The 21,235-nt window shown below is 45.8% G+C and overlaps 2 protein-coding genes across 6 annotated transcripts in view; one reads left to right on the forward strand and one right to left on the reverse strand.

Moving 5' to 3' along the window:
* The window catches only part of EYA3 (EYA transcriptional coactivator and phosphatase 3), a 56,864-nt gene extending 47,579 nt beyond the window's left edge, over nucleotides 1–9,285 (forward strand). For 4 of the 5 annotated variants that reach the window (XM_035116871.2, XM_035116872.2, XM_035116868.2 and 1 more), the window contains 6 exons: nucleotides 194–252; nucleotides 961–1,118; nucleotides 2,439–2,553; nucleotides 4,513–4,634; nucleotides 5,385–5,485; nucleotides 6,387–9,285. In XM_035116871.2, the coding sequence (XP_034972762.2) occupies nucleotides 194–252; nucleotides 961–1,118; nucleotides 2,439–2,553; nucleotides 4,513–4,634; nucleotides 5,385–5,485; nucleotides 6,387–6,467 (636 nt within the window). In that variant the 3' untranslated portion in view covers nucleotides 6,468–9,285. The remainder of the gene's footprint in view (nucleotides 1–193; nucleotides 253–960; nucleotides 1,119–2,438; nucleotides 2,554–4,512; nucleotides 4,635–5,384; nucleotides 5,486–6,386) is intronic. The other variant, XM_035116875.2, reaches the window with a different exon arrangement.
* Nucleotides 9,286–10,800: 1,515 nt separating this feature from the next.
* XKR8 (XK related 8) lies at nucleotides 10,801–20,081 on the reverse strand. The gene is made up of 3 exons (XM_035116878.2): nucleotides 18,841–20,081; nucleotides 17,707–17,897; nucleotides 10,801–16,061 (listed from the first exon to the last, which is right to left on the reverse strand). Exons 1-3 carry the CDS (start codon nucleotides 19,161–19,163, stop codon nucleotides 15,289–15,291), a joined length of 1,287 nt encoding a protein of 428 aa, XP_034972769.2. The 5' UTR covers nucleotides 19,164–20,081; the 3' UTR covers nucleotides 10,801–15,288.
* Between the last annotated feature and the right edge of the window lie 1,154 nt (nucleotides 20,082–21,235).

Below are 21,235 nucleotides of genomic sequence, written 5' to 3' on the forward strand. Positions count from 1 at the left end.
GAGTCTAGCAACATTAGGAGAGTGGCAAGTTCCCTATTGACGGGGCAGACAATAACTGGGCTGGATGGACACAAAGTCTGACTCAGAATCACAGAATTGTAGAGTTGGAAGGGACCCCAAGGGCCATCTAGTCCAACCCCCTGCAACTTGGTATATAAGGAAGCTTCCTAAACTTATTTTTCTCTCATTGCAGGAGTGTGACCAAGTTCATGTGGAAGACGTTGCATCAGATGACAATGGGCAAGATTTAAGGTGATACATTTGTATTGGTTGCTTCCAAGGTCTAAAATGTGGCAACAGAAAGGACCCCTTACAGTGTTTTTATGGGACTTTCAAACAGGTGGCTTTTTGTCCACCCTACCTAGGAAGCAGTCACAATGACTTCCTGCCTCCCCCCCCCTTCACCTGCAACCTGAGACTTTTTAAAAAAAAACCTGGAGGCACCAAGTATTAGAACTGGAACTGCATGCATAACATCTGCTCTACCACTGAGCTGCTGTCTCTCCTTTATAGACCTCTTGAATAGGGGCATTTCTGAAAGCAGCTCAAGAAACAATACTTGCTAACAGAGATTCCAGGGTAACCTGTCCATGAAGAACCCCACATTTCCCCCAGCTATCGGGACTTAAGATTCCAGAGGAAACTGAGCCCAATATATTTATATTTATTTTATTTATTAAATTTGTATACCGCCCTGTGCCTGTAGATCTCAGGGTGGACCTGCCCTGATCTGGTGATAATGATAAGGCCTCCAGTGATCAGACCCTCAGTACACAAAGTCTAATTAGAACTGGTATTCAGGTTTCTGAGCAGCAGATCAGCAGGGAATGGAGCTGAGTATTTTCATGTGCAGGGAGATCTGCTGTGGGTTATGCAAGAGGACTTGAATCATCCACCCAACAAGGATGCAGGTAGAAGTTGCCAGTAGGTGTAATACAAAAACAACATTTTCTGTCTCAGCAACTACAATTTTTCCACGGATGGCTTCAGTGGCTCAGGAAATAACGCCAATCATGGTTCAGCGGGAGTCCAGGGTGGAGTGGATTGGATGAGGAAGCTGGCTTTCCGCTATCGGAAGGTGCGCGAGGTCTATGACAAATACAAAAGCAACGTAGTAGGTGAGTGTGAGCAGCATCCATGTTCCTGCTGCAACCTGAGGGTATAGGCACTATGCTGACGTTGTTAAGCTCTTCCGTGTTGGAGAGGTGGGGCCACAATCAGCCAACCAACCCTGAAAATTGTAGTAACTGGCTTGGTTCACATATAATGCTAAGGGAGGGTTTAGTGTTATGAGGACAAGTTGCACTGAGCCTGGGACTTGCATCCCACTACTCCAGGGCTTCTGTTTTTGATTAACCACAGTTTAGTATGTCATCCAAACACCAAACTCTGATTAATTTTATCTATGGTTTGCTAAACTGATCTGGCCCTTTAAAATATGGTTTGAAGTAGGCTTCTTTCAACAAACAATAGTGAAAATTAACCTCAGTTTGTCAAGTTTGGACAACATAGGTAGCTGTGGTTAATCTAAAACATCAGGGAAAGATTGCAGACTTCTTGTAGTCGTGCACATGGGGGCCCGAGGTTTGCAGCAGCTCATCCTCATAATGCTAAACTGCAGCTTAGCATTTTGTCCAAACTGGATAAACTGGATTGTCTTAACAGTTTGACATCTGAATTGACTGGAACTGAAAGACATATTGAAGGCAAAAGAGATAGCTAATCCATGTCTGTGAAATCCCCCGTTTTATTTTTAAAAAAGTACCTATTCCCACACTGGTGAAATGCCTGAAGAGGGCAATAATAATAATAATAATAATAATAATAATAATAATAATAATAATAATATATTACTTATACCCCGCTCATCTGGCTGGGTTTCCCCAGTCACTCTGGGTGGCTTCCAACAGAATATTAAAATAATCTATTAAATATTAAAAGTGTCCCTCAGAGACCTTTCACGTTTTTACAATAGGTTATTTATCCCTGTATTTTAGCATAAATGTATCTGTGAGAGGCCAATTAAAAAATGAGTTCCATGAATGGAGAGCAAGATTGTTTTTGTGCAATGTGGAATGTTTTATATGTAACCATTTGCAAACCATCTTGAGCGCAGAAAAACAACCTATAAATTCTAAAATGAATAAATGTTGGGGTTGAAAATGTTTCATTTGACGTTTTTATAATGTCATTTCTGTACTGAAACACTTCCAAATGAAGTGAATCCAGAAATCACAAAGCCTTTGCTCTGATTGCGCCAGTAACATAGGGTTGTATCCAATGTGAGTCATACGCAGATCTATTTAAATTAATGGCTAACTTAGGTCCATTAATTTCAGTGGGTCTTCTCTGAGCAGAACTTAGTTTGGATACAACCCGTTACTTGATATACTTACGTTTCTGCTTTCTGACAAATGTAATTTGTGTGCATTCTGCAGCCCTTCTCGGCCCAGAAAAGAAGGAGGCTTTGCAGAGATTAAGGGAAGACATAGAAATGTTAACAGATTCCTGGTTGGGAACAGCATTAAAGTCCCTGCTGCTCATCCAGTCAAGGTATGGAGATAAGTGTCTGCTCTGCCAGCTGCCGTATTTACAGTTCTAGTGCAGTGTGGTGCATGCTATGCATTTTTACAGTGATTTGTCTTGTATGCTATTGGGTAGAAATATCTTGTCTGAATTATGATGCAACTACAGTGTTTCAGTGGAGATCCTTGTGCCTAGGTACCCAAACACACGGCTGCATTGCCTTTCATTCAATCAAAGACTTAAAGGCCAGGGGAGGTGGGCAAGCGAAATGGGATAATTTGCATCTCATTAAAACTTACAGGAAATATGCATTTGTCAGGTTAGATTATTATTTTTATTGATTGCAATACATGCTACATGCACACAATATTATATTACATGCAGAAGCAGCTCACTGAGTAGAGTGGCGTTGCTACACTTGCTTCCTGGTGGGTGGGTCATTATTGCTTACACAGGAGGAGAGGGGTGAGGTGGGGGGATTAGCACAGTGCAAAAGCACCAGCAGGAGTATTGGATTGGCTCTGCCAGTGCATATGCACTGCTGCCCCCACCCAGCAAGCTGCTTCCTATTATGTGTTTAATAATGTAATCCGTTGATACCTTTTGCCAGTTGCCCCATCATCAGAAGTGAAGGAGGGCAATTTCAGTGCCCTGCTTAGGTCTTCTTCTTCTTCTTCTTCTTCTTCTTCTTCTTCTTCTTCTTCTTCTTCTTCTTCCTCTTCCTCTTCCTCTTCCTCTTCCTCTTCCTCTTCCTCTTCTTCTTCTTTGGCGATCATTGTAGCCGAGTAAGATTGTCTTCCATAAACACGGTTTTAACAATGAGTCCGTAAGTGACTGTGGAGGCCAATTGTGGATCCACACGTCCTTCCACAGTGGGGACATAGGTTTCCGAGTGGGAGTTGATCACGGTGAGGGTTTGCCATGCGTGCCTTCAGCACTATGCTGAAATCAAGTGAAACAGACTGGTATATAAAAATTTAAAAGAAATACACCACACACACATATTTAGATTTAGCTAGATCGAGAGACACACATATAGATATACCCAGTGCTTTTTTCTGGAAAAATGGGTGCCAGTACAAAGCTATGAAGTTGTTACAGTAAGTACCACACTTTTTAACAACAACAAAAGAGGTACTGCATACCCCTAAGTACCCCCTGAAAAAAAAGCACTGGATATACCCATCTAGATATTAAACATGATTTTATCTCTGCATTTTTATGTGCTTAATTTAATTGTTTCAAATGGATCTGTAGTGCATTATCATGCAAACTCTTTGTAATTAATTTGCTGCTTCACAATATTAAAAAAGGGCCCCAGACCATTAAGTCCAGTCGCGGACGACTCTGGGGTTGCGGCGCTCATCTCACTTTAGTGGCAGCACACGGAAACGCCATTTACCTTCTCGTCAGAGCGGTACCTATTTATCTACTTGCACTTTGACGTGCTTTCGACCTGTAGGTTGGCAGGAGCTGGGACTGAACAACAGGAGCTCACCCCGTCGCGGGGATTCGACCTTCTGATCCGCAAGCCCTAGGCTCTGTACGTGTCCCTTTTCACAATATTACCATTTGAATAACTGGAAGCCAAAACCACCCTTAACACTGAACCATTGCAAATGTCAGCCCCAAAGAACAAGGGTCACTTGAAATATGGATGAGAGGTACAAAGAATAACAAATACTGTAATGCAGGCATCCCCAAACTGCGGCCCTCCAGATGTTTTGGCCTGCAACTCCCATGATCCCTAGCTAACAGGACCAGTGGTCGGGGAAGATGGGAATTGTAGTCCAAAACATCTGGAGGGCCAAAGTTTGGGGATGCCTGCTGTAATGCATGAAAGGGGAGGATCCAGTCTTGAGTTTCATGTCATTTCTTGTTCCTTCCATTAGTGCTTGCAAATATGAGCCCGGCAGCATCCCACCTTTTTTCAACTTTGTATAAGCAAGCTCCTCTCCCTGACCCATTTCTCTTGCCACCTTCTAGAAAGAATTGTGTGAATGTTCTGATAACGACTACTCAGCTGGTGCCGGCTCTGGCCAAAGTTCTGCTGTATGGATTAGGTGACGTGTTCCCAATTGAAAATATTTATAGCGCAACAAAAATAGGTAGGTGGTGACATCAAATTCCAACTATCTTTGGCAGTTGTCTTGGGTGGCGGTAGGGAGACGGCCCTTTTGTACAACCTGGGTTTGTACAACCTCCCCTGGAAAGAGGGGGAGACTTCAGTGCATTAAAGCAACCCCTGCAGCACATGTTCTACTTTCTGCGTGACTCCTTAAAATACCTGTGTTGGCTCAAAGCCTTTTGGAGCAAAGCTGTGCTCTCAGATACTGTTACAGTCTTTATAGTGGGTGGATAAACTGGGCTTTAGTACTCCTATCAGCTACATAATTTTATTTATTTATTACAGTTTATTTCTTAAACAAGGTCTCTTAAGTGTCATACAATGTTGATCAATTTGCAAAGGTCATTAGTAGTATTGGCATTTTTATCCTGCCCTTCCACCAAACAGGGCTTCCAGAATGGCTTGCAAAAATCAGTGAGAAGACAGCCCCTGCCTTCTCACTGTCTCACTAAGAGACACAATGCAAAAAGAAAGAACTGGGAGGGAATAGGAAAAAAGCAAGCTCAGGCATTCTAAATTACAGAGATCTTGTAGTGAACAGCAGGAATGGAAACAATTTGGAGACGAGCCAAAGGTTGCTGAGCCTTTCAAGGGAGGAGTGAGATCTGCCATGGTGCTGGGGCCCAGACAGCTGTCCACAGGTACCACATACTGATGCCAGCCCAGCCCCACTGGGGCCTGTACCTTTCCTTTGACCATAAGCACAAGTGTGTTTGTAATCTCTTGACAGGTAAAGAGAGCTGTTTTGAAAGGATTATCTCTCGGTTTGGGAAGAAGGTGACATATGTGGTGATCGGAGATGGGCGTGATGAAGAGATGGCAGCCAAACAGGTGACTGTTGACTACGTTTGTCTTGCAGCACCCTTCCTGAGAAGAGCAGGCTCCCTTTTTGGACCCCCACAATAACCCATTGCTTCCCTTCCTCCTGCAGGCGCTGCCAAATGGCCAGAGCCTGTTTGGCTTAGAGACAACACAGCCATAGCATCCTTGGGCATCCTTTGCCCTCTTTTTTGTTGCGTATATTTCATTTCTCTGTTGGAGGTTGCCTGGGGTGTCTGTGGATGACCCAGCATATCCAAATGGAGATCTTCAGAAGGTGGGAGGGTGGCTCCACAGATGATGATGGTGACGACGACGACGACGACGACGACGACGACGACGACAACAACAACAACAACAACAACAACAACAACGGTTTTTATTTATAAACAACAACAACAACAACAACAACAACAACAACAACAACATTTTTTTATTTATACCCTGCCCATCTGGCTGGGTTTCCCCAGCCACTTTGGGCGGCTCCCAACAGAATATTAAAAACAGGATAAAAGTCAGCTAGTTGTTTATCTCTTTGACATCTGATGGGAGGGCATTCCACAGGGCGGGTGCCACTACTGAGAAGGCCCTCTGCCTGGTTCCCTGTAACCTCACTTCTCGCAGTGAGGGAACCACCAGAAGGCCCTCAGAGCTGGACCTCAGTGTCAAAGGGGATTTCGAACATGCTCCCAGGGAAAGCCTCACCTTCTCTAGGTAGGGTGGCCTAGCTGTACTTTAGCAGCTGCTGTCAACTGTGTGCTTCGCTTCTGAAAATAGCAACATTGGCTGGTTGCCTGTTAACCTTTCCTAACTCTTTTTTCATTTCCTCACGGGTGAGGCCTGCGTTCACTCATCTCCTGCAGAGTACTACCCATTCCTGCAGAGTACTACCCATTCCTCTTTTGTCTTGCAGCACAACATGCCCTTCTGGAGAATCACAAATCACGCCGATCTGGTGTCGCTCCACCAGGCCCTCGAACTGGACTTTCTGTGAGGAGCTGAGCAGCAGGCAGTCCGGCACAGCTCCCGACAGCCCCATCTTGGCAAGAGCAGACTTGGGGACTTCCCTTTTCATCCAGACAAAGCAATGTAGCTAACGGAAGTGTACAGTAGGAGGCGCCACAGCGTCGTTTTCCCCAGGAGAGCCACCCAAGCCTTTCACTGCTGTCTGCGTTTGGGCGACGGGAATTTGAGGAGGAGACCCAAAACAGAGCATCCTGGCTAGGAATCTCCAGCAGTACAGACCTAACCCACTGTGCAACCTTTGGTAGTATAATATTATGCATTTTCTTTAAAAAAAAAAAGGAAAGGAAAAAAACAGTGGGTTGTGGTTTTTCTTTTTTGTTTTTTTTTGTAGAGTACTTTGTCACCTCCAGGCCTCTCTCTCAAGCTTTCAGAACATAAAGAGAAGTGAACTGATTGTTTATTTTTTTACAGAAAGGGGCCCAGAAACATTTCCCTTCCTGCAAAGCCAGAAAGGGCTGTAGATTTTCATGGAAAGGCCACAAAACAATTCTCTGTGTTGAGAGGGTGGAGGAAGTTCTCCCAGTGTCTGCTGGGGTACTGATTATAGGCAGCCATCCCCTCAGTGCCTGACACCAAGAAGGGGTGGCTGGGGCTAGTTCGTCTGAAGAACCTGTCTCTCTGTCTCTCCACTCCCAAACAGCAGCATGACATTTAGATGCAGGTGAGGTCAGATTACCTGAGTGACAGAAAAGGGAAAGACACCATTTCTTCCTTCTTTTTGACAGCTGACTTGCATAAGTAGAAGCAGGATTTCTCAAGAGGCAGCACAGTGTGAAATGATGGGAGCTGCCCAGCCAGCAGAGAAAATCCAGCTAGGAAAACACCTCCTTTGCAAATACTTTAGTGTGATCTGCCAAATTTGCACGCAATATTCCAGCTTGGCAGGAACTGTAGCCTCCTCATTTGCATCAAGCATGCAGTTTTTTCTCTGCAGTTTTTTTGTGCTGGGGGGGGGGGGCGAGTTGGGCAGAATGGAGTGTCTGGCAACTTGCAGGTCTGTGAATCATTTCTTTAATTCAGAATAGGAGATAGTTACCATAGTGTCAGGTTCAAGCACTGGCTTAGTGAAAGAGAGTACACCTGTACTCACTTGCAGAGCAGAAAGTGCAAAATGCTAATGGCTATAGGGGTGGAAACCCCCGAAAGTTTCAAGGGGGAACCTCCAACAATTTATTTCATTATTTTTTATTTCAACCATATGCCACTTAATATTCAGAATTCCAAAATGGGTTGCTGAAGCTAGGGACCCTGCCAAGTTCATTGCTTCTGGCTTTGACAGGTGCAGATGCATTTGTTTTTTAGTCCCAGTCAAAGACTCATCTCCCAAGAAAAGTCCCCATTGCATTTGGTACCGTGCAGTACCTACTGCTGATCACCCACCAGACAGTGCTTTATCTGCATACTCCTTAAATAGTAAGGCAGGCACCGTAGGGACTCATAGTTCCATTCATACCAGCAGGCGGAGAATAAGTTCTTGCTAGGTAGGCAGCATTGTGTTTTCTTTCCCTGCAAGAACATAGTGTATACTAGATGGGTAGATTTTGCAAAGGAACATACACCACAGAAAAAGCCGTACAGGGTGCCAGAAAGCTGCTGTTTCCTGATGTTTATTGCAAGCTTACAGAAGGCAACATAACAGTATTTTTTGGGATGAAAATGCATCCCACTCCCTCAGAAAGGAAACTCACTTCTAAAGAAGACCCTGTTCTTGTAATTCCAGCTTTCTGCGAATTTTTTACTCCTTTGTGAAGGCCAGAAAGGTCACTAGCCGAGCAGCCGTTTCTGATTCATCTCCTACTGAATCGGTGTGGGCTGTGCTTGACTTTGGAATCAACTCTGTGCCTTAACTTCCATTACAACTCTTGGATATGTCAGCAACTGTGTAGAGGAATACCTTGCCCGGCCCCCATTTAATTTAACGATAGTGTTTGCAGAAAGTGTAGTGGGCAGGGATTTGTTAAGCCACCAGGAAACTGACCGCTGTTGCCCTGAGTTTTGTTTTACTTGGCGAAACTGTTTCGAATGCCTTCAAGATTTCAGAAGACCTTTGGCTGACGTGTGTGAAGCTTTGTTTTTGCATCAGATATCAATATTTATATAGTGTCCTCTCTGATGTTTCCTAACCCACTCAGGGGATGGTACATTTTCTGTGTTAACGTTAATAAAGATTGTCCTGGCTCTTGTTATCATTGAACTCACTGGCTGCGTTTCTCTTGGGTCTTCATACAGTATTTGGAAACTGGCTCCTTGTCCCTTCCTACTCTTTCTCACTGTTCAGCATTCAAGCATCAGCCAGTTCCCTTCTAATGCAATCGTGGGCTCTCCGCATCCTTTACGTCCCTGCAGTGAGCTTGGGCGTCTTGTGTTCTCAGCTGCAATTCTGCCTGTGTTTCCATTGCAGTCTGAATCCCACCAAGCACCAGAGGCAACTGCATGCGCTGGTGTAGATAAGAAATGCTAATTCACCCTCAGAGTCCTGCAGGTGTCCAGAATTGGCATCAGCTGTGCTTATGGTTATGATTAGAAGGCATTAACGGTTGTCGGTTTCCTCAAGCATCATGTTCTGTGTAATGGGAACTGTCCTTGTGAACTGGAAAAATAAAGTCTTTATTTTCTATATAAAAAAACCGTTGTTCTATTCCTGCTTTCTGAAAACTCGATCCAAGCTCACACTCGGTGCAAGGAAAATTGGTGTGTGTGGATTCATATGTATTGAGACTTTTTACCTCACATGCAAGCTGCAAGCCTTGTTAATTATAAGCCATACTGTTTATATAGCCAGACGCCCAAGAGATATTTTTTTTGTGCCCTTCCAAAATTTTGTCATTCCTTTTTAGAAAGGGGGGAAAACTCCCCTATGCTCCCTACCCCCCCCCCCATTTCCCCATACTGGTTTTATGGTTCCCCCCACTTTGATGCCATGATCCTCCAAAACATTTTCCACTTGAAGGGAAGGCTTTAAAACATTTTTATTGACACTGATAAGTGCCCTCCCCCAATATTTTCTTCCTATTTTTAAATTTTATTTAATGACAGACCCCATAGGTAATACTATGATGCCAAAAGATTGTTTGTGGGTCCCCAAAATTTGACCTTATCCTCTCGCTTTTTTTACTGACCACCCCCCTGCTGTGATTCCATAATAAGCTCTTTGTGTCACCTAACCCTCACCTCAACAACCTTTATTTTTAAAAGGCTAAGTTGGCCACTTTGACATGCCCCACCCCCAGCTTATCCCTGGATCAATGTGGCCCTTAGCTCAAATGTTTGTGGCCTGTACTGCCTGCAATTTGCTCAAAACAGTGTGCATCATGGACGGGTAATGTGTGGCCCTCCATATATTGCCAGACTACAGCTCCTATCATCCCTATTGACCATCCTGGCTGGAGCTGATGGGAGTTGGGGGGGTCCAACAACAGCATCTGGAGGGCCACCAGTTCCCCACATCCCCTTGGTGAGACGTGGCTCCTGTTACATGCATATGCTCTGGGTAGTTTTAATGCAAGGGACAGCCCAAGGAAAGCATGGCTGGCAGACAGAGCCCTTGGGTCAGAGCTCTTATCTGCCGCGATGCAGAGACCTGCGAGCCCAGAGAAACGGCTGCCACCAGTATGACATGGAGGAGGCTGATAATCCCGAAATACGAAGCACAGCCAGACTAGTGGGGCTCACAATCAAAACGTAAGGAACTCCTAATCTTGTCAGTCCATAGCCTCATAGCAAAGTTGCATTGCATTTTTTTAGCAATTAGTCACGCCAAGCCAACATGTCTCCCCGCCTCTAAAATATTTAGAGCAGTGGTTTAAAATTCCTTTGAAGGAGAGCTGCTCTACCCTGAGAAATGAGCACAGGTGACCCGGCTTCAAAGGAAAAGGAGTGTTCCCAGTAATGCCATGTAGATGCCATGTGCTGCGCCCACTAACCAACGTGTATTATTTCAACATTGACACTTTTCAGGGAGGAGCTTGGGAGTACTTTCTATCTCTGCATCTGCCTGCCCATTTCCTGAGATTGTTGGGAGATTCTTCATCAGATGCCCTCACTGAACTGAGGTGCTGCGAGCAGCAACTCTAGAATTGCCTGCCAGGAGTGGCTTGTCCTGGGCCTACCTTCTTCTTGGCATATAAGGTTCTTTGTTTCCCAGGCCTTTAAAAAAAACATCAGCCTCTCCCAGATTATATGAGTGGCTGCTGCTACTGCATTTTGGGGCTTAAAAGTTTGCAAAAGTGGCCCCATCTTTCAGGTCAAATTCATGACGTTAAGTCACATGTTTATTCTGGATGTTTCGTTTTAAAGCAGAAGCAAACAAATTTCTTGGGCGGGGCAGGAAAGTACAGGAAAAACAGCTGGGAGGGAAGGAGAGTTTCAATAGGAAATCTGTTCGAGGTCCCGGTTCAGCTCAGGAATGCTTTTGCTCCAACATAAAAGTAGCCAGGTTAAGCACACTTGCTGAAACACATGGCTAATAGAAACTGGAGTTTAGCCCTTAAGTGTGCTAACCTATATGAGCTGTGCCACAGGCTCACGATATCATGCTAGGGGCTTTCAACTGGTTGATTGGCTTTTGTGTTAACTATTTATGGACCCTGCTGTTCCACTCAGTGGTGCTCAGGGCACCAGCAATAATGCAAATTCAATCAAACAGAATAAGGATAAAAAGCCTTATCTTGCATGACCCAATTGTGGAATACCATTTGCTGGCTGAATTGAAACAAATAGGCATTTGTCTGTTTTCAAATGACTCATCTAAGGACTCTTTACTATCAGAGCAGATGAGGACCTCAAGAATTCATCTGCCTAAGTGCTGGGAGAAAAGGGCAAGTTCATTCTTCTTAGGCGTAATAAAGTTTCCCCGGGGTGTGTTCTTTGCAGCAGACAGCATCACCTACTGTTGATTTGCACAAAGAACTTGATAACTCAGGTGCACATTCTATATTATATCACACTGCGGTTGGGTTGAAAAGCTGGAGAGAGGAAGGTCCTATTAAAAGGTTTCTTCCTCTTTTGGAGACAAGGCACGATTTCCATAAAGCTCTACTGTATATGCACAGTGTGAAGCAAACTTCCTGTCAGAAGTTTCCATTCTCTCTAGTATTTTAGATCTGCGGCAGCTTAATGGCAGGAGTGACAGAATGCTATTGGGCTTGTGACTGGCTGGTGGCCTTCCCTTCATGGAGACAGTGGATAATAATAATAATAATAATAATAATAATAATAATAATAATAATAATGTTTATTTATACCCCGCCCTTCCCAGTCAAGACCGGGCTCAGGGCGGCTAACAACAAATAATATCAACACAAATATAAAAGAAACATTTCAGTTAAAACAACAGAATAATACAATGTTAAAATTCAATTTTAAAATTAAAAATCTACGAATAAGATAAAACCATTATAAATAAAACCTTAGGGGAGGGTAACCGTGGGGTCAGACTGCGTCAGTCCGAAGGCCAAACGAAACAGCTCTGTCTTGCAGGCCCTACGAAAAGATGACAAATCCCGCAGGGCCCTAGTCTCCTGGGACAGAGCGTTCCACCAGGTCGGGGCCAGTACTGAGAAGGCCCTGGTCCTGGTCGAGGCCAGCCTAGCCACCTTGTGACTCGGGATCTCCAATATGTTATTATTTGTGGACCGTAATGTCCTCTGCGGGGCATACCGGGAGAGGCGGTCCCGTAGGTACGAGGGTCCTAAGCCGCATAAGATAGAGAGGAGTTTTTCTCCCTCTCGTGACACCAGAATTCATGGACATCCAAAGGTTGGAAGATTCAGGACAGATAAAAGTAAGTACAGGCCAGCCTCTGGTCTGACTCAGCAAGGCCTCATCTGATGTTCTTATGACAGGAAGACCCCATGCTCTGGTATTCTGAGAGAAAATATTCTCTGCTCATTCCCTCCACATTCTGCACAGACTAACGGTGAAGTCATTCTGCAATTATGGAGCCTTCACATAGCCAAAACAGCACTACCCACAAGAAAATGGTGTCAGCCGATTTGGGTGAACCACTGTTAGGCAAGCAGGGATTCAATTGTAATACAGCCAATTTAATGCATGCTGTACGTGACTGAAAGCAGAGAGAATGAATGGGTAGCGGGAAATGCTTTAGTGGGGCTCCCAGTTAAAATAAAAATAAGTCATCCCTGTATGGTGGAAAAAGTGTTGCTGTACATATCCCTAGATAGCCTAAGGTGTACAGGCAGTAAAACAAAGCATGAAGACAGTGTTGGGTGTTGTAAAAGAGTTGTGATGTCTGTGAAGAAGTGGAGGAATTTGCTGATAGAGGAATCTATGGCTTTGTTCTTCCTCAAGCCTGTCCCTGTGAAGTTACTTTTGCTCTTCTGCTTATGTGGCTTCATTTCTGCGCATGTGTAAAGCAAAGGCAAGGGAACGCCTCTCTAGAAGCCTGCGTGATTTATAGGCCTGTGGACTCCACTTTTGTGGGCTGCTGCTGTTCTGCCCCAAGGGCCATAAATCTCATGTCAAACATCTCACAACTGGTGCGGCTAATTGAAGAAAATCCACTAAACCCGGCAGCTACCTAAGGAACGGAGGAAGACGGAAGCCTACTCAAACTGTGGTTTGTGGAAGCACTTCAAAATCCTTCAAATTAGCATGCTTTGGGTTTGGGCTCCTTTCGCTTTAAACTGAAGGCCCAACTCAACAGCTCTGCTCATGCGTTGGGCATTCCAGTGGGTAAGGAATGGGACTGTGCTGCTTGCCCCCTGCTCCTGATGGCGCACCCCCAGATTAACCCCCCATCCACCCACTCCCAGCGCACGGGTGTCTTGAAACCAACCCACTAAACACGAGCAGGTGTTCATGCATAAGGGTTCCTTTGCCAATCAATCAACTGTGTTGATTGCAAGGACATGGGAGTAGGGGGCTACCCCGGGGATGTTATGTTGAGGGTGGGACCACAACACAGCCCTGCTCCAACTTCAACATGTGAGTGCCCTTTATACCCAAATAACTCGGGAATATGGCTGAAGTTATGCAGGAAGGGCACATCCAATTTTTAATGAAAAATAGTTGCAGGAGGCTGTGACCTGGGGGAAGGAATGCGAGAGGGAGGTTCAGTGGCACAATACTCATATCCTTTCCCCTATGAGTGAAAAAGCAGGTTGGGATAAAGTTTGAGAAGAAAAACAGCTGAAGAGGAAAGGATTAAGCAGCCGCTTTCTCTCTTTTTCACTATCCCTCCCCCCATCCCTCCACTCAAACCTGCAGCCTCCCACAGCTGCTTTCACTCGAAAAAGAAAATACAGGAGACTATTAATGTGCCAGTTGAATAAAAATTTGTTTGCACTTGAGCCCTAGATCAGGGGTTTTTTTTAATAACAATAATCAGGCTCAACAATTTGAACATCTGAAACACATTGCTGTAACAACACCGGAAGCATTTTATCTTTAACTACATCAAGTGAGTGGGGAGGGAGAACAATTCCACCTAGAAATGTGGGGCACATGTTTGTGGCTCCTATAAAGAAGAACCTGGGACTGGTGTGCCAGTTTGTAAGGCTGTTCATGGAACAGGCTCTGAGAATGGGCCATTTGGTGACATAAAGCCAGCAGCAAGTAGAAGCTTCATTGAAGCTAAGGGTTTAAGTCACTCAATGGGACAAGAACGTCAGAACAGAACAAGAGAGAGGAAACAGCAAGGGAATGAATAAAAGTCTCCAAAAGTGCATTATAAACTAATTAACTATGGCCTAACAAGGTTCAGGTTCTAGGATCCTGTGTCAGTTGCCCAACAAGGGATGGCTAAGATGATCTTGCATAGATAGCACCTGACTCAATCAAGGGACAGCTAAAGCAATGAAGCTTACAGAATTATTTGAGCTGTCTCCTGAAGACAAAATAAAGCCTATTGGCTACAGCGAGGAGGTCAGCGCCACAGTCTTCCCTTGTAAAGTTTCCTCTCCTTTAATGCCACAATGAAGAATGCAACAGGTATACAGGTTGAGGGATGCCTTGCACACATACAACTCTTCCAAGTCAATATGGGGTGTCACAGGAGATTTAAAAAACCCAGGATGGGGTGCATTTTTCTAAGAGTGCGCCAAGGGCTGTAGCAACCATAACCTGTATCTGAAATGAACATCTGCAAGGGTGGATGCAACCTGTAGCAGTCTTGTTTTTGGTGGACTCCAACTCTCATCAGCTCCAGCCAGCATGGCCAAGGATGCTGAGAGTTGTAATCCAGAAACATCTGGTGGGCCACAGGTTACCCACCTCTGGCCAAGAAGCATGGAAACCACATTCCAGGCCTCATCTTCTAGGCTTAGCCCATGCTGGTGATCCTGGAGGCAGCTTTAACATGTACCTGTGCCCCCACCCAGGTGATACATGAGTTGCAATGAGGCCAACAACACTCCTGTGAAGATCAGCATGTGATGACATGAATTCCTTAGAGCGGGGATAGCCAACGTAGTGCCCTTGAGATGTTGCTGGCTACAACTCCCATCACTCCTTCTGTTGGCCATGTTTGCTGGGATTAATAACATCTGGAGAGCAACGTGTTGTCTACCCCAGCCGTAAGAGGGACACCATATGGGAAAAATAAACGACGGTGATGCGATCAACCATCTCCCCTCCAATCCCACTGCCCTGTATGATGTCCCTGCAAAGCTAGAAAATACTCTTACATTAAAAAAATAATGTTCAAAGGCAGGCCTGGGGTCATCTTGACAGGTACAGACCAAAATATGGGTACACACACACACCCCAGAACTCCTCTCGCCTCTCTAGTAATAAGTCTTGGCCACGTGGGACACAACATATAGCTGGGCTCACAAACAGCTGTCCCCAAGAGTCCCATTTCCTTGATGCTGTGCAATCTCTGAAGAGCCAGCAAAGAAGCTTTGTGCAAGTCCATATGCCCGACGGTTGACATGTCCCCGTATAGCCTCTTGGTCACCATGACCTCGTACAACCAGCTGCCGGAAAGCTGGCACGCCTTTGCCGGCTGGCTCTCTATTGTCTATTTCATCACCAGTGACCGGGACTGCAGCCTGCAAAGTAGGGTGCAAACATTTGTAGTAGACGCTTCTCAAAAGGATCCCGGCTACGTAGCAGGGCAGGGCTGCGTAGAGCGCATGGGCCACATGGTGGGAGTCGTAGTTCAAGGGAAGGGTGTTCCAGAGCCATGAGACAGCAAGGATGGCGCTGTCAACCAAGAGGAATGTGTAGTAGATTGCAGAACGGTAGCATGTCTTCCCCTCGGCCACATTGAACCAGCAGAAGTAGAGAATGACGGCCACCACAGCCCGATAAGGCCACTCGAAGGCGGCGCATTCCATGAAGTCTGTACCTTGCAACGTGACCCAGAGAAACATGGCAGACCAGACCGCCAGGAAATGGAGGGAAATGTAGTTCGGGAAGACCACCACGAAGAGCGCCAGGCACAGAATGCGAGGGCACACCAACAGGAAGTTCCAAAGGAAGTAGATGGTGGAGGACCGGCGGCCCAGCTTGTGCTTCTCCCGCAAGAAGCTGCGCAGGGTTTGGTGATAGTCCAAGAGGGCCCAGGCGATACACAGGAAAGAGGTGCAAATCCCAAGTACTGAAATGAGAGGAGGGGAGAGAGAGCAGTAGGCACAAGGAACAGCCTGAGGAAGAGACCAACACAAAGACAGGCATTGGTGCTACTAGGAAGAACATGCAGCCTGCTGACATTCTCAAGTTGCATGTAAAAATAGTAAGATGCCAGTCCTTAAGACTGAAAGCATGCATTTGAAACTATATGGGCGATATCTGAGATGCCAGGGCGGGTGACAAAGTGTACAGAGGGCACTTACAAAACCACAGAATTGTAGAGCTGGAAGGGGTACCTGTGGGTCATCTAGTCCACCCCCCTGCAATGCAGGAATCTCAACGAAAGCATCCATGACAGACGGCCACTTCCATAACCTCCTGTAGTCTTGGGGCAGGTTTTTAGTGCCCTGAACCAAACTATGTGATGTTGGGTCGGTAACTGTCTCTCAGTCTGACCCATCTTGCAGGGTGGTTGTGAAGATAAAAAAAAATAAGATGGAAGAGAATAGAATATGCTGCCCTTATCTCATAGACAGTGTGAACTAGCAGAAGTAGCCAAAAATAATGGCTAACAAATGCATGTTTATGGCCTTTAAAATAGCCTTTGGGGGGGTGGATTAGTGAGGTGCTGTTGTTGTTGTTATGTTATGCATTTTGTGTTTTTTTCTACTGTAAACCACCCTCTGATCTTCCTATGAAGGGCGGCATATAAATTTAATAAATACTAATAATTTTGCTATTAGTGCATGTGATATATACAAGTCACCTGGGGTAGTCCTATTTTCTCTGTACCTTTTAAACTGGTCTGTTGCCCTCAGGGGTGAAGTAATCTTCAGCTGCCCACCCATCCAGCTTCTCCACAAGGAATGGGAGATGCCACCTTGTCCTCTGCCTCAGCAAAATGCCTTGGGTTGCCCCCAGCAGAGTGGGTTGGGGTGTTAAAGCAGGGTGGGTGGGGGTGGGGGTGACCTCATTGGAATGTTTTTGTTTATTTGTTTATCTTTAAATAAATACATTGTTAGGTTTAATACCTGCCCTTCACCATAAGGTCTCAGCGCAGGCCATAATGACATAAAATATAACAGTAAAAACAATTTAAAAACAAATCAGAACCACAATTACGGTGGGTCCTAAAATATACATCTCGAGTGCCAAAAGCTGCATAATGAAGGTGCCAAACACACCTCTGCAGGGAGGGAATGCCACAACTCAGGGGCCGCCACAGAGAATGCCCTCTCTTGCCACTAAGCCACCACAAACTCCAGAGGGTGGAGGAACTACTAAGAGGGCGCTCACTCTCTGCTGATCTTAACATCTGAGAGGAAAGAAGGCAATCTTTCAGATATTGGGGGGCAGAGCCATTTAGGGCTTTAAACACTAGTCTGTTGCCCTCAGTTCGTTGTTTTCCTCCAGCTACATGAAATGGGAGAGACCCATCTTCTTCTTCGCCTCAGCTAGCAAAATGTCTTGGGCCATGGTTTGAGACAGGCACCTGGTTGCTCACTGCGAGATTGGATGCTGGACCAGTGGGAACTTAATAGCCTGATCCAACAAGGCTTTTCTTGTCTTTTTATTGGATTTAAACTGAAACGAGCTACACAAACCACACAAGGAAACTTCTGGAACCAAACAAACCAGTCCTTTACCCTGCGCCCTTCTAGACGGACACTCACCCTGAAATATCTCTGCTTTCTTTGTGCATAGGATAATGTAGAGCCCCAGGACAAGCTGAGGGGCACTTTCCAGGAAGGTCTCAAAGAGGCGCAAGAAGCTGATGTCATGCGACAGGAAAACAGCATAAGCGATATCTTTGTCTGCTTTCGTCCGGCACACGCGGAAGCCCACCTTCAGAACATAGAAACACCTGCGCAAAGGGAAGGCAACACAAAATTCTTAGGGTGGCTCATGAAGGAGAGCAAATGTGGGGGTGGCGGGTAGGCTGTTGTTCCAGCTCAAATCCTCACGAGGCCCCAAACCATACAGTAGAGTGACCCTGGGGTAGTCTCTCTCTCTCTCTCTCTCTGCCTCACCTACCTCATAAGGTTGTTGTGAGGCTAATAAACAGGAAATATCTTCGTGAGAAGGGCGGGCCATAAGAATGCAATAAATGTTGCATGCCACCCCAATCTCTGAGCGATGAGAGATTCAAGCAGCGAGAGATTCAAGACACTTACCTACGGTTCAGTTTCCTTGGAATGACACTACCCACACAAAAGTATGAGCTATCAGCAGACTCAAGGGAATCCCAAGGTTTTTAAAAAAACACACACATTTGCATAGGTGAAAACAACTCTCAGGGTTTTTGATCTGAGGCAATCCAGTCAGATGGGTGGCATATAAAAACTACAATTATTATTATTATTATCCACATAAGTTAAATAAGGATGATCACACTCAGTGAGCATGGAATGCTGATTGACTGTTGGGGGGAAATGGAAACTGGGCAGGGAAGGAAAGGAAAGCTAATTGTCTGGAACACAGAGCAGGACACGCCACACTGCAGCATTTTGTTGCAGGCCTCACCTGCCAATATTTTACTTGTAGTATTTGTCTGATTAACACTCTAATCACCCTACATTCTAGGAGGTAAGATCAATCCTCCTTGCGTAGCCCAGTCTCCAAACTTATGTTGGTATAGAATCACAGATTATTTTGCTGGGTTCCATAAATTAAAAACAGACCTAAATGAGGGGCGGGGGGCTTTGGTCCTAGGAAAAGAGGACTCCCACATCCGATCACAGAACTTCATGGTACTTGCTCCCCGAGTACCTTGCAGCAAGGGACACAGCATCCCTGATTGTCCTTACCTGTACAGGTAGCCCAGCTGTAGGATGTGTAACACAAGGAGGGTCCGCCGTGTGGGCAGTGCTTCCATCAGCTCTGGGGGGTCACTCCAGTACCAGGCGCAGCTGAAGAACTGCGTTGCCAGCGACGACAAAGCCAACAGCCCCAACACCAGCCCACCCCAGTGGTAGTCCCCAGCCTTCAAGTAGCTGGCGGCCACCCATGCGTCAGCGCCCAGGTCCACCAGAAATGCAGCCGTGCCCATCAAGGCAAAGGCTAGGTCCCAATAACGGTAGCGAGGTGGCCAAGGTGCGTTGCAGCTGGGACCACAGCCGGACCATGCCATGGTTTTGGGGCCAACAGGTCCAAAGTGGGTCTGCAGCCTCTAGTGCCAACCCCGGCGGGGTGTGTGTGCGGGCTGCAACCTCGCTGCTGCTATTCACTAGAAAAGGGACACCGGTCCCCCACCTCAATTGCATCAAAAAAAATTCTAAAATGAAGTGAGAGCAACTTAACTAAGGCTTGCTTAATGTCTCCTCCTTTCACGTGGGTGGTCTCCCTCCCAGTCGTCTCTTTTGGGGGAGGTATAGAGTCCAGGAAAAGGGTCTTTCCAGGGACAACCCCCCCCTTTATTTAAAAAAAAATCCCCTACAACTTCCAAGAAATCCTTCCTTCCTGGACTCTTCCGAGGGCGTCTCTCTGAGCCGCTATGTCCGGCCTGCTCCGCCTCCTCCGACTGCTTCCCCGCGACTAGCTGACCCTACATGCTCCCCAGTTCTCCTCCTCCTCAGTCCTGGATCCCGCGGGATCCTTCCTTCCTCGACGACGGAAAGGGATTCGCTCTGGGTTGGTCGCCGGCCGATCTCCATGGCACCGTCACCCCGCCTTCCTCCTCCTCCTCTTTTGGTCTCTTCCCGCGCTGCAGGCCCACCAGAAACTTTTGCAAGACGGAGCGGGCTGTTTCCCTCCACCTCCTACCGGCTTCCAAGCCCTCCTTGGGCCGGGCCGAACCGAGCCGAGCCTCCTTGGGCGGGGAGGCAGCATAGCAAGCGGGACAGAGCACGCCCATCACCCGCCCAGCAAGAGGGCAGGCCTTCTTCTCTCTCCAGGGCCCCACTCGCCGTCTAGCCTTGAATAGACGTCGGTTGCTTTGCTGGTTCTTGTGCAACTGGCCTTGGGGAAATCACACACACCAAGCTAAAAATGGATAAGTCATGGCTCCGTTAGCTGAGATTCCGTTATGTGACCCATTCATGTGCATATCTTCATTTTTATTGCATTTTATTTTTTAGAGGTTGTAGAAAGATTATTGCTACAACCTCTAAAAAATAAAATGCAATAAAAATCAAGTTGTACAGTACTTGGAACGAAACGTCAATGATTCCCCCCCCCTACTTTTTCTAAGTATATATTTTGATTTTACGGAGGGTAGCGTACATGGAAACTCAAAGAATTGTAGAGTTGGAAGGGACCACGGGGATCATCTAGTCCAACCCCCTGCAATGCAGGAATCTTTTGCCCCATGTGGGGCTCAAAACCACAACCCTGAGATTATGAGTCTCATGCTCTACCCAACTGAGCTATCCCATATACTCAATACCTTCATGCTTTATCCTCATAACAGCCCTGCGAGGCAGCTTAGGCGAAAAGATTAACACCAGCACGTGTGTACAGACTCCTTGAATGTTATATGTGTGTGTGTATGGTATCAAATGTGACTAGCCATACCGCAGTGCTTATCAATGTCACCCAGGAGGCATTTGAAACCTGGGGTCTCTGGGGTCCTAATCCCAAATGTTTAATTGCTACACTGCTCTGTCTGCAGGAAAAACCCTTCCTCTGGTTTGGAAACAGCTGAAGGCAAAAGCCTATGTGGTAAGATGTCACAATACATACCCTGTGGCTTGGACTTTAAACGTGCAGTCTCTGTGACGAGCATTTGGATACCTCCCTCTTGTTCCTTCATGGTTCCGATTTGGTTGCATTTGTGTTTGCACTTACCAACTACATTCGTTATTAGAGAGTAATGAATCAATTTTTTATTTAAAAAATCTGTGGCACATTCCCCTTTACATTGTATGCCACACCCTTCTATCACATTATATACCCCTTAGAAAAGTAGGCAGCACATGGGTAAAGTAAAAGCAGAAAGTAACACCAAAAAGGTATTCATCCTGTATTCAAACTGTTCCAATCACTCTTGATACATTCCCTAGAAACAAGGACATCGCTTGTTCTACTTTGTATTTGTTTTCTTAGTTTCAATTACCAGACAAATACAGATTTTCATATATATTACAGACATTGCTAAAAAGAATAATATTTAGCTTTTGGAGATGTGCATTTTATTTTCTTACACACTCTTGTTCCTTGTGTTCCGACTACTCCCAGGTTAGTTACATACACACCATTAGAACA

This window comes from Zootoca vivipara, chromosome 6, assembly GCF_963506605.1.
Source record: "Zootoca vivipara chromosome 6, rZooViv1.1, whole genome shotgun sequence".
In the NCBI taxonomy this organism is placed as follows: Eukaryota; Metazoa; Chordata; class Lepidosauria; order Squamata; family Lacertidae; genus Zootoca; species Zootoca vivipara.